The sequence below is a fragment of the Callospermophilus lateralis genome, chromosome 6 (genome assembly GCF_048772815.1).
Source record: "Callospermophilus lateralis isolate mCalLat2 chromosome 6, mCalLat2.hap1, whole genome shotgun sequence".
Lineage (NCBI taxonomy): Eukaryota > Metazoa > Chordata > Mammalia > Rodentia > Sciuridae > Callospermophilus > Callospermophilus lateralis.
Genome location: NC_135310.1, coordinates 91,336,568 through 91,349,637, shown reverse-complemented (window position 1 = coordinate 91,349,637; position 13,070 = coordinate 91,336,568). Strand labels below are relative to the sequence as shown.

At 34.4% G+C, this 13,070-nt stretch overlaps 1 protein-coding gene across 1 annotated transcript in view; it reads left to right on the top strand.

Annotated features, from left to right (window-relative positions):
* Adgrb3 (adhesion G protein-coupled receptor B3) overlaps window positions 1-11,652 on the top strand; it is a 674,891-nt gene extending 663,239 nt beyond the window's left edge. The window contains exons 29-30 of the mRNA XM_076860054.1: window positions 4,902-5,006; window positions 11,348-11,652. Of these exons, the coding sequence (XP_076716169.1) occupies window positions 4,902-5,006; window positions 11,348-11,536 (294 nt within the window). The 3' untranslated portion in view covers window positions 11,537-11,652. The remainder of the gene's footprint in view (window positions 1-4,901; window positions 5,007-11,347) is intronic.
* The last annotated feature ends 1,418 nt before the right edge of the window (window positions 11,653-13,070 follow it).

The window sequence follows — 13,070 nt, the reverse complement described above, 5'->3', positions numbered from 1 at the left end:
ACCACTTTGTTCTAAGCCTACCTACAGATCTTTTATGAAGAACTTGTATGGAAAATTCTGGACTCAGAATGAGGATAAAGGGCTCCTATCTGGAGTCATTAAAATGAACCCTCCTTCCAATGGGGAGACCTCTTTGATAGAAACAGAGAAGACAAAATTTATAATAACCTAACATGTTGCAGGCAATTTCTTCCCTGTATACTTTTGCTGTCCCAGTCATTTAATTTGGTCAGTTCATATTGATTAAGCATTTGCTGAATACCAGACCCTGTGCTAGGACAGGGATACAAAGATAAATAAGTCATTGCCCATGATGTGTTCAGAGACAAGATAGGATATTGCAATACTCTGAGATAATTGTAGTGTATTCAACATCTGTAGGAAATATGGGCTTACTACAGAGGGCACCTAAACCACCCTAGATCATTTTCCTTCGGAACAGGGCATAATCACAAATCTGAATAACCTAAGAGAAGATACTTTTCGAATCTATGAGATACATATAAGATAGCAGCATGCAAAGGTAATTGAGTTGGATTTAGGAAAGAATTTCAGCTCTCTCACCCCTTGTCTGGGAACCATAGCCTCCTTGAGGTTCAGTTTCCCAATCACTAAAGTGGAGATAATGGTTCCCACCTCCCAGGGTTATTGTGAGAATTAAGAAAGATAATCATGGCTGCCATTTCTTAAGTGGCTCTTATCTGTGTAGTTCAGTTGTAAGTGCTTTATAACCTTGTTTAAGTCTTCAAAATAACCCTGAAATGTAACTCTGATTACTTTAACTGCTGCTAAATAAGTTTGGATTCCATACTGCAGGACATACAACTGAAAAGTGATAGAACTTAGATCCCAACATAAATTTGCTCGCATCCAGAGCCATCAGGCTTAGCATGTTTCAGGAACTTAAAGGATCTAGGAGAGTTCTTAGGATATAGCATATGCTCAGGGCATACACTATATCCTAAATATTAATGTGCTTCATAACTTCCCACTTTTTCTCTAATATCAACAATTAAAGGGTTATAAATACTACCTCTTTTGATTTACAAAAATAAATTGAAAGAACAAAGTCCTATAAAATAAGCTGCTCAGAGAGCACATTTCTTTGCAATAAGGTTGATGGGTCATTGGGATAGGGGTTCACACATAGCTTCAAACAAAATGTTGAATGATGTTAATCTGAATGGAAAGGAACATTACTACACACATATCTTTTACAAAAGATTTATCACAGAAGTATTTCATGGGCATTAAAAAAAAGAAACCTGAATAGGTTTTATTTATTTAAATAGAATAGATTTACTGAGTTTTAACATTATTACATGATTTTAGAAAACAAGTCTAAATTGGTTTTTCATAGAAGTCAATTTCTTTGGGGAACAGGATGTTTAAGTCACACAAACAAAAAGAAAAACAGTAAACTGACAAACCCTACAGTCAGTAAAGATGCAAAAATAGTCATGGAAATATACCAATATATTTACAAGCATGAAAACTTCAAATTAGGTAAAGACCATCAAAGGCATGAGTACTACAAGTAAAAATTCATAGGAGTGAATAAATAAGAAGTAAACCTCAATATTTGTGAAAACTGAAAACCACAGCTGAACTTTAATCCCAGAATGTTGCTGAGTTAGAAACTCTCCAATGTTTACTGTGAAGGTGGTGTTTTTATCAATGCCATCTTCCACATTGTGAAGTCTGGAAGACTTGAGTCAAAGAACAAGTAGGAATTGTGCATGGAAAATCAAACTGAGCCCATGTCAGAGATGTGAGCTGTCAATGGCTGTAATAACGTGATACTTCTGCCAGCATGCCAGACCATCATGGTGATTTCTGGCAGTATCAAAATTGCAGTTTCAAATTAGAATAATTATTTGACATGAGAATATATTTGCAATTAATTTTTCTAAGTAGGGATAGCCCTATATTTCAGCATTCCAATTTTTCATTTGCTTTCATAATCATTTCAGGGTTCTTGAGTTTTATTATCAGAATAGTTTTCATGAAACTAAGTGAAATATTTTAAAATGTATTTTGGTTATATAATATTAGTAACTACCATAATTTTATATTCTCCTTGTATATTTTTAGTATGTAATATTAATCCAATGCCTCAAAATAAAATCCATTCAATTCAGAATAAAATACTGCTCATTCAATCAGAATATGACCACAAAATCTCCAATTAGTTAATGTACTTCTTTTATAATGGGACATATTTGATCTTTGTTTTGCTTCTTAAACATGCTTTACATAATAGAGGCATTTGATTATAAGAAACATGAAGAGATATTTGTCTAATAGAGAACTCTATTGGAAAGATATGGAATAACTCAACTCTTGCTCAGGGAAAAGTAGGGAATTTGATTGACATTTCCAGCAACATGGGAAGGGAGAGTTTCCAAAACAAAGACAGGATGCTCTCATATGTTGACAGATAAATGGAGACTGCACAGAAGAAAATCATCAGATGACTATCTCAAAATAAAGGTGCTGTGCCTTTGGAATCAGAGCTCAGAAGAAAATGAAGTTTTTGTCTTTGAAAAGTAAAGATCTCAGTGAGGAGAGGAAATTCAGGCATCGGATTGAAAATTGAATTAGAAATCCTCTGAATTCAAAAAAATGGAAGAGAAAATAGGCAAATAAGATCATGGGAATAACTAATTTGAGGATTTTCAATTTAAATGTGCTTTATTTGCATTCATCTTAACAAATTCCTCTTTAACTTACTCTCATTGTATCACCATAATTTCTTCAACATGGTTATAAATTTCTATTTTTCGAATTATTATGCAATTAATGCCTATTCCTTCCATTCAGCTACTACTACTAGGTACTAGAGGACAGTAACTCAATCAAATGTTTTTCATTATCATTAACCTAGAATCTAGCATAATATGTGGTATTTGTAAATATATATATATATATATATATATATATATATATATATATATATATATATATAAAACAACAGAATGAAATATGCCTAGAGAAATATCAGTGGTATGATGTCACTCATACTGCACTGTAGAAGAAAATAACTGTGTTGTAATACTCATTACTATGAAAATGAGAGTTTTTAGAGGCAGAGCCAGTATTCTAACAGCATTTTTTATTTTGTTTTGTTTTTCTTTGTGAAGTATTCCTTGTGAAACAAATCCAATTTTAATAAGTGTCTTAGGACCTGGTACTACATGGAAGTACTTGTCTTCCCAAGAACAGAATGTACTGAATTACATTTGCCAGCTACCTGGTCCTCAAAATCCCTCCATTGAGTTGCTTATGTAAATCCTCCCTCTCATAAATCTCCATCAGTCATCACTAGTCAAATTATGTTTGTCTGGTGTTTTTCTCTGTAAATCCTGCAAATCTGTTTCATGTATTCTCTTTAAAACTGATGGGAAGTTAATCACTCTGTAATTGCTTTCTATGTTTCATGTTCTCATCATGAGTAATGTTGCCATGTTCTCATCCTCAACCAACTGATTCAAAAGCCAACTCCGAGCCCTAAGAGAAGCAAAGATGGAAACTGGTTATTGTAGGACACAAAATGGCAGAATTCTCTCCCATAAAAATAGGATAGTAAAAATAGAAGAAATTAGCCTAACAGTGAATGACCTAGATACATATTCATTAAATATAGAAAATTAAAGTTTGCATTGGAGAGAATAGGCTTTTGTAATATATTAAAGATTGAATTTGCCTTTCTCTATGCCTTTTTTTCCCCTCAAGGAAGTAAAGTGTCTTTTTGGAAGAAAATTAAGCATTACAGATCTTTCCCCAAAGATATATTTCTTTTTCAAAACAAATTCCTACTTTGAAAATATTTGCTAATTAAAACAATGGACCAAATGTTCAAATCATAGTTTATTCATGGATATGATATACCTGTGCAAACCACATGAGCAAATGGTGAGTTGTGACACATATGCTTTAAGAATCTGTAAAATCTTATACAAATATGAAGGCATAATCTTGGAGACTCACCAAGTTTGATTTATAACTTAAAAATCAAAATTGAGGAAGTTATTTTCTTTTTTTAAATAACACTTGTGATTAGAGGGAATTTATTATCTAAGTCTTCCTTGTTAGTATTCTTTTAAATGCTCCATAATAGAAAAAGATTCAGCTCATGATACTTACCCCAAGATAATTTTAATTTATGACTCCATTTTCTAGTTATAATGAAGTTGAGAGAACCAGAGATTGAGGGTGTCAATATATTAGTGATTTTAGAAGTTCATCAACCATATAATTTATGTTCTGAACCTTAATTGTTAAGATTCTGTGCCATCTCATATACAAATATATGAAACCTATGGGTCAGATTTTCCTTCTGCAAAGCTCAATCATTATTCACATGGAAAGTGCAAGGTTTTAGATCCTACATATATTTCAGACACTTTAGTGCTTTGAGTCAGCCTTAACGGCAGGGCCTGGGATTTTGCTCCCCCTTTAGTACAGCCAGCTAGGATTTTAGTGTTTATAAAAATAAAACATAAAAAAGTAATATTTCCCATGACAAACATCAGAGACTCAGGTGCTTTACAAGTCCAAATTTTAAACATCTTTTAAATATTGTAGCAATTTTTGTGAAACAGATTTAACTTTTGAGTGATGAAAATCTCACACAGGAATGACTGTTACATTTTTAATGCACCCACAAGAAAAAAACTACTTTGGGTAATCTTGTAAATGGAAGGAAAAAACCATTTCTTGCTTTTTAAGAAATGCTGGATATAAGGATTTGGTGCAAGTCATTTGCATTTGTGGCATTCATTGGGATTCCTGGTTCCTGCTGAACTTGCTTTCCCTATTATTCAATCAAAAATATTAGATAGTTTTTTAAAATTTATAAATCAAATTGGGAATGAGAGCCATCCTGTTTTCTTTTGCAGAAGGTCATGCATACAAGGAAGAGGCACATGGAACTGTTTCAGGAGCTGAATCAGAAATTTCAAACTTTGGACAGATTTCGGGATATACCAAATACAAGCAGTCTGGTGAGTATACTCTGCTTGGTGGGAGCCTGGTGCATGCTGGTGGACATAGGCTGCTGGTAGGCTCGTTGGCCTCCAGGGGTGCCTAATCCTGCTGGGCACACAAGGGTTGTGCATTAGAATAATGATAAGGTCCCCAAATGTACTTTGAAAATGTCACTAAGATTCAAATTAGGAATGCCAGAATATTACTTATGTATCAACAATGCATTGTCTTCATCAGAGTTCAGGTAATTCATTTTATAAAAATTTAGCCAAACAACCAAATTTTCCATTTTCATTTTAATGTCTGCCATTTTAAGTGCCTAAAATGTGATAATCTCTTAAATATGAGTTGTTACTTCAAACCAGGATGGTAGGTTTTTGTCTTCAGGGGATTCACTTGTTCTGTGGTAGGAATTTAGGACACACATCAATATCAGGGATATTGGTTGAATTGTAACAATTCTCTTCTCACTTATTACAATCTCAACATAGGACTTCATCAAATAAAATAAAACTGTGCAATTACTATGTGCATGGCTTTATAGAAGATTTCATAATTATTTTTAAGTGCACTGGACCAGTTCTCTAGAAATCAGAAAACAAGTTGAAAGTGCAACCACTATCTGAGCAAGTTACAGAACTCAAGTTTCTAAACTTCAATTTCCTCTTCCTAAATAGAGGATGGAAAACAGTAGTAATATGTAGTCTTTCAATCCTCATAAAGCTTTCAAGAGCAAGCTACACCTTACAGGTGAGGAAGCTGAGGCTCAGCTCTAAGAGGAGGCTTGGACAGCCATTGCACACCAACTCTTCTTCCCTTCAGATGTGGTGCTCTGTGTCCACTCTTTGCAGTTCTAAACTTGGGCAATCCTTCTCTTTGAGACCTCTGCTCACCTTTCTCTCTCCTTCTCCCTCTCCCATGAATCTGTCTGAGACAATATAGATAATATGTTATCTATAGTATAGCTGTAATACATATAGTTCTAAAGTACGTGGTGTTTGATTACACTCTCAGTCTAGTGATCCTTCCATTCATATTTTATGAGTCATAACTTTAGAATCCTGATTAGTGAAGTTAGCTTGGGAAAAGATGGATAGAAAAAAGCCATGTACATTTATGTTTTGTTTTTATTTCTCTCAGTACTGGTATGATGCTGGTTATGGTATGTTATCAGTAAATGGTTGCTGTAGATTGATTGCATAGCTATGATAGCTCAATCTGTGCTTGTTAAATGAAGGTTATAAAAATTCCATGCACTTTAACTCTTAATTGGTCTCTAAATAGTCCATGTATATACCAATCTATTTTCTTCCCTAAAGCAGAAAATGCGTTGTTTTATTATTTGTTATCACCAACACAATGCTAGGCATATAGAAGATACTTCCTGTGTAATGAGGGGTTCTTTCTCATCTACTTCTTCTAATATTAAGCCATCAATTTTTAGCTAGCAGGCAAATGAGAATCACACCATTGATATTAGACCTCAACACATTAGCTACTCATTTTCAAATACTGAAAGCTAACATTGAAATAAATTGAAGAAACTTCATTTGTTTTGTTGGGAAAAAAAGGGGAGGGTTATGTTTACAAATCTGAAAGGCTTATGCAACAGATACAGCTGGCTGACTGCTATAATATGATTGTAATTTCCCCTTGTTGTACGGTCTGGTTATTAAATCATTAATGGCACAAATATCTGTATCTCAGTTTCCTGACAACCAAAATAGTCTACTAATTACACCACATCTCTGCAGCAGCATGCCTTTTCTAAAAGAGATTTATAAATATTTACCATTTGGGAGGTTGGGAGCAAGGAAGGATGGAGTTGTCTTTGCTGCTTGAATACTGTCCCAAATATCCGAGAACACAAAACGAGTTCCTTATTCAGTTTTGATTAATAATGAACATGTGAGTTCATTATCTTCACCTCAGTCACATAATTTGTAGTGCCACACTGCTAATGAAAAATTGCGTCATTGAGTGGGGAAAAACATTTTTGAAAATCTCAAAGTGTTTTTCCTTTTTGGGGGAGGAGAAGTCTGCTGATTCACAACACCTGCCTACCACTACAAATGATGCTAATTATGTAAAACAATAGAATTTGGGGAATCAAAGGGAAACCAAAATACCATTTAGTCATTTTCTTGTTTCTAGGCAGGAAAACATTTAAAGAACACTACAAAAGAAGACGTACTGTTCAAAGAAATGAAACTCTTTTACCTTGAGTGCATCTTACAAACCATTCACTGTCAAAAATCTCTTCTCCCCAAATAGCTCCTCCTAACTTTTCTTCTTACAAAATGGTCATACTTTCTCTAACTTTATCCTCAAATATTGGTGGATTGAAAGAAGGAAGGAAGGAAATAAGGAGGAAAAGGAAGGAATGAAGGAAAAAAAGGAAGGAAGAAGGAGTAAATTTGAAAAGGATGGGTGAAGGGAAGGAGGGACTTACTCCAAGTGAACAGCTCACATACTTCTATACCAATGAATCATGGGGAATGCTGGGCAGCCCTATGATATTTGGGGGTGGCTTTGAATTCTCATATGCATTTAATACTCTATTTCTCTGGATGCATCCTAAGAGAATTAGCAGCTTCTTGCATGCTGGTGTATAGTGAATTTATAATTATTACCCTTTTAACACACATACCAGTTTAACTACATCTCCTCCATTCTGTATCTGAGCTCAAAACAAACAAACAGCTGCATGAATTCAGGAACTTAGACTAACTGCTTGGATATTCCATCACTAGATTCCAGCATCCATTGAGGCCTTTCCTGACCTTGGCAACCCCTCCCTGTCAAATGCAATGATCCCTTCAGGCTACTGCACAGTTTGTCCTTAAGTGGGACCCATTGGGAGTGTTGCCCTTCTTTTTTATGAAAGTCTACAGGATGCCTTGTGTCACACCCAACATGTAGAAAGATGAGTAGCTTGTAGGCATCATCCTCTGACTACCAGCTCCTTACCACTCCCTGTGGGTCCTGTCCCTACCCTGGCTGCCGGGTGTGGTGGCTCTTCACCTTTAAAGGATAGGGTCTTCTGGCCTAAAGGGCATCCAAAAGTTATAAAAGATGATGAAAACCATAGATAAGTTGGGAGTGCCTTGGTAGGCCGAAGGAGATGTTCAAGAAAATCAACCTTAAATATTAATTTCTTACATGCTGATAGACCTCTCAAAAACATATTAGGTCACATACTGACAATAACACTCTTTGAAATAGAATGTAGATATTCTGACAGAGCTTAAAATTAGCCACCTTAGTTCATGTATCCCTGGAGCTTGATCTTTAAAATATAAAAAAAGGAAACAACATTAGTTCAGAACAGAATGGAGCCCATGTTTTCCAAGCAAACAAACTCGCACTTTATATACCTAAAATGCTTTCTGGGTTGAACTAATTGGACCTTCTGTCAAACTAAACTTAAAACAGCTCTTATCTAAGGTAGCTAGGTTCACTCTGTGAACTTGATTCAGCAGAATTCATCTCTGTGAATCTTTCAGTTGATGATTGATGATTCAGATCACATATTGCTCTCAAACCTTCAATGATTTCCTATTGCTTACAAAATAAATTCCAAATTGAATCGCCTGACAGTCAAAATCTCTTATGAACTGGCTTCCAGTTTACCTAATGCCTTTTTTTCTTCTTCTTCTATTGTTTCTCATTCCAACTAAAATAAATAGGACACTGTTTTCATATCTCCACATGCTCTGAATTTTTATTTCCTAGTACACCTGTTCAACCACAAGACCTCCAACCACACACATGTCTTCATGGTGAACCCCTTTGGTGCCAGCCCAAAGGTCACTCTCCTCAGGAAGGATTATGCACTTCTCATAAAAGGAAGCCTCTCTATACCTGCCTTTGGAAGCCCAGAACACTTTTTCTGAAAAAAAAAAAAAAAAAAATATATATATATATATACACACACACACACATATATGTATATATATAATTTTTAAAAAATATATATTGTATACTTTCATTTAACTATAGATACCTTTCATTGTAAGTATGATTATGAAGAAGTGAAGATTTGAGTTCTCCAGGCATTATTCTGTGCTCTATCACTGCTTAACAAATTCTTGCATACCCACAAAGTAGGTGTTGATCCACACATTTTGCCAACTCCTTTGGTCCACAATACAAAGTATATCTCTGTTTGTAGATATTCAAGCCAATGTTCAGAAAAGTTGAATCAATTGTTCAGTTAATTCTTTTGAAGTGGAAGAACTGGAACTTGGACCTGTATATATCAGGCACTAAATCTTAAATTCCCTGTGAACTATGCTTTTACATACTTGATTTATCACTTTATCCTCTGTAGTGCTTCATATGATATCCTATGCAGAGCAACTGATAAGTAAATTTTAGGTGAAGGGAAGCAGACAGGGAGAGAAAGGAGAAAGGAAAGATAGGAAGAGAGAGCTATAAATTCATGAGTCTTTAGGATACTAGACTAAAGCAGAATTAATCCCTTGCATAGATCCTAAAAGTTAACTTTTTATTAGATCTTTACTATTAACTATCTCTTCTTCTGTGTCCTCATAAATAAGAATAAGCCTTGAAAACATCTAAGTTATTAAGGAATTTAGTGATTTAATATCTAGTTATGATAACTATTTCTATAAACCGTATCTCTTATGCATAGCTTGAGATGCATAATATGCCAAGTAGAACCCTGATAGCAATTCAAGAACCTATTTTATGTTTCATTTGGTAAGTGACTATAATAAGCTAAAGATCAGATTTTGTGAGAGGGGGATGGACTCATGCAAGAACTGATATTTTCATTAGACATAATGTTTTGTAGTGAAAAATGAGAATACAGTTAGAATAGTAGACTTTTAAAACCATTTTAATAATCTTGAAAAATAGAAATAAAGGGATAACAGAAGTTAAAGGGTAGTGTTTTTTAAGAGAGAAATTCTTTTAGAGCTTGATATATTTTGTTGGGATAAAATTAAAAGTAGAAAAATTATTTAGTGAAGTAGAGTTAAATTGTCATGAAAAATGATTAATTTCAGTAAATCTCTGTGTTGAATTAAAACCTGGACTCATGTAAAAGTGACAACTTTTGTTTGGCATGTTCTCTTGCAACAATAAATAAATTCAGCTTTAATCAATATTCTGCATAATTGAGTATCCATCAGGTTACCCATTCTTGTTTTCATGTTTTAGTTGTTTTTTTTTTTTCTAAAAAGCTTTTAATCATGATTTTTTTTCTTGTTCTCTGATGATTCTCAGCTTATTCAGATTCTGCTGCTTTGCAGAAATCTTTAAGCAACACCTACCTAAAATAAAGCAAAGTCATTGTTAATCTTAGCAGAATATTGGTCAAACAAACCTAAAAGGAGTCTATTTGTTTATGTATTGAACATCTACAGGATGGAACTCTGAGTGGAGTCATAATTGGGCAAATCTTGAGTCTTAGAAAATAGAAGGCATATACCATAAAAAATAATAAGGAATAATGGTTTATAAGCATTTTGAAATGTCTTGTATTGCTGGATACATTTTCCATGAAATGGTACTCTTAAAAGGGAAGAATAGAAGAATACACACGCACACACACAGACACACACATACATACATACATACATATATAATTTTTTTGCTAAATTATTATGCCATTGAAGTACATAGAAAATTATAGAGAAATTATAGCCAAAAAAATAATCACAAATCAAGAAAATATAGCACCTATAATCCCAGCTATTTAGGAACTGAGGCAGGAGGCTTATAAATTCAAAACCAACTTGGGCAAGTTAGCTTGATCCTGTCTCAAAAAATAAGAAGGGTTGGGGGTATAAGCTCAGTGGTAGAGCAGTTGCCTAGCAGGCCCAAGACCCTAGATTCACAATTTAAAATTTCTAAAAAGTATAATTTCTTGAGAAAAAAGTAAGCAAAGTGATTTAAAATTTTTTAATTAAATACTGGTAGGTTAAATGATGTTTTTATTAATAATATATCCTATTAAACATCCTCAGATTAGTTTATCTCACCCAAGATTCTGTCACAATACTTACATTTTCTACATTTAAATCTTATTGGTGACTGAACCCTCTTTCCTTCTCAAACATGTAAGTCATACTGATATTTCTTCCACATGATACTCAATTGAAATATTGTCTACTTTGCCTTCTGTAGTATTATTCACTTCCTCTAACTCCTGACATGTTGGATAACTTAAAGAAGATGAAAACTTATATCAAAACTATCTCCTGCAGTTGGATAATTTCAAATTATCTCTGAATAAACTAAATTAAGATTACAAATATGTGCTCTTCCTGAAAACTTCAGTTAAGTTGCAGTGTTAATCATCAAATAAATGGCTCTCTTTTCTCAACAGGAAAACCCAGCACCAAACAAGAATCCATGGGAAACTTTCAAAAACCCCAGTGAATACCAACATTACACCACAATCAATGTCTTAGACACAGAAGCCAAGGATGCTTTGGAACTGAGGCCAGCAGAGTGGGAGAAGTGTCTGAATTTGCCTCTGGATGTGCAAGAAGGTGACTTTCAAACAGAAGTTTAACAAAATCAAAATGAACTGAGGCAAAGACACAATAACCTAATGCACTGACCCTTAAGACCTGGGAAGCCTGACATTTCTATCTGGACAATGTGACTATCCTGTGTCAGGACCTTCATGTGCCAAACGTCAGTGGTGTTTTCCTGTGGTAATTCCTCACTAGGCAGGCTAGTGGAGAGACACCAGGTGTACAGTTCTGACCATCCTGTGTTGTAAGTACCTGTGGAATGGATTTGTAAGGTAATCTTTATAGATACACCTCAAGCAACGATTCATGTTGTAACCGCTTCATATGGTTTAGTTTTCAAAAAACTTCACCATGAAGCACAATGTATATATTTATGCAGTTTTTAAAGTTTATAACAGTCTGTTTGGCCATTACTACACTTTTTACTTTATAATATAAAAGCAAAGTTTTTGTCATTAAATGAATGTTTGTTGAGCTACATTCTTCATTGCTTTAAATGCAATAAAGTAATAATCTCACTTTTATATGAATAATATATTTCACATCTTTATTATTGCAGTTTTCTCTAGAAAGCTCTGAGTAGCTTTCTCTGCTGCAGCTGTGTATAAAATATTTAAAATGTTGTATGGTGTAAATAAACTTTTGTCTACATATCAGTTTTTTAGTGCATTTTATTTTGGATTTGTTGAACAAAAATTTACATATTTATAAAGTTTTTTTTTCAATACAGATACTGAAAATGTATTCACAGTTTTAATAGCATACCGTTATTACTCCTTTGAGGCTAATGATTTCTCAAATGTAATAATAGGTTTGTATAGTGTTTCTGTATTTTCTACTTAAACACCTTTTGGAACAATGTACCATGTAAATGGGACTTGTCAGAAATCTGCTGCCATCATACTCTTACATAAATATGGGTTTTTTTTTTTCCTATCTTGTGGGGAAAAAAAAGACAACAAGTAAAAAAACAGGAAGTTACAATACAGAAAATAATACAGGGAAAAATGTTTTAAGTAATTAAGTTTGCTGCATGTTTCATGGAAGAAGCTACTCATACTACAGTTCTTCATAGCATAGAATTGAACTTATTCAGGATTTTAAAACAATCTTATCTGTATATTCTCTAGCAGAATCAGAAAGGGCGCGGGTGAATCTGATGAAACAATTTACCTCTGGTTTGAAAGTGGGAAGCCCGAGGTGAGCCAACTGCACAGTCCCCAGTATCCTCTCTCATATAAGAGCTGTGCTGCTGATGTTTCTTGCTCCCTCTGAGACACATTAAACAAGATGTAGTGGGAAGGGCTTGGGCAATTTCCTGGTCCTTTCAATGGCTGGAAATTGTGCTCTTCAGTCTGGAGCAAGAAAGGGTGGAAGGGAGACTGGAATGTGTATTTGGATTAGCTTTCAGTTAAGCCTGAGCTGTGTGGTCTGTGGTGTATGAAACTCCTGTGGGTCAGTTCCTGCTCCTGGTGACCTTGGGGACCCGCACTCAGGTTGTAAGGCAGATGATGGTGCTTCAACACTCAAGTGCGCCTCTGAGCTGGAGCCTTAAAATCCACACAGCTC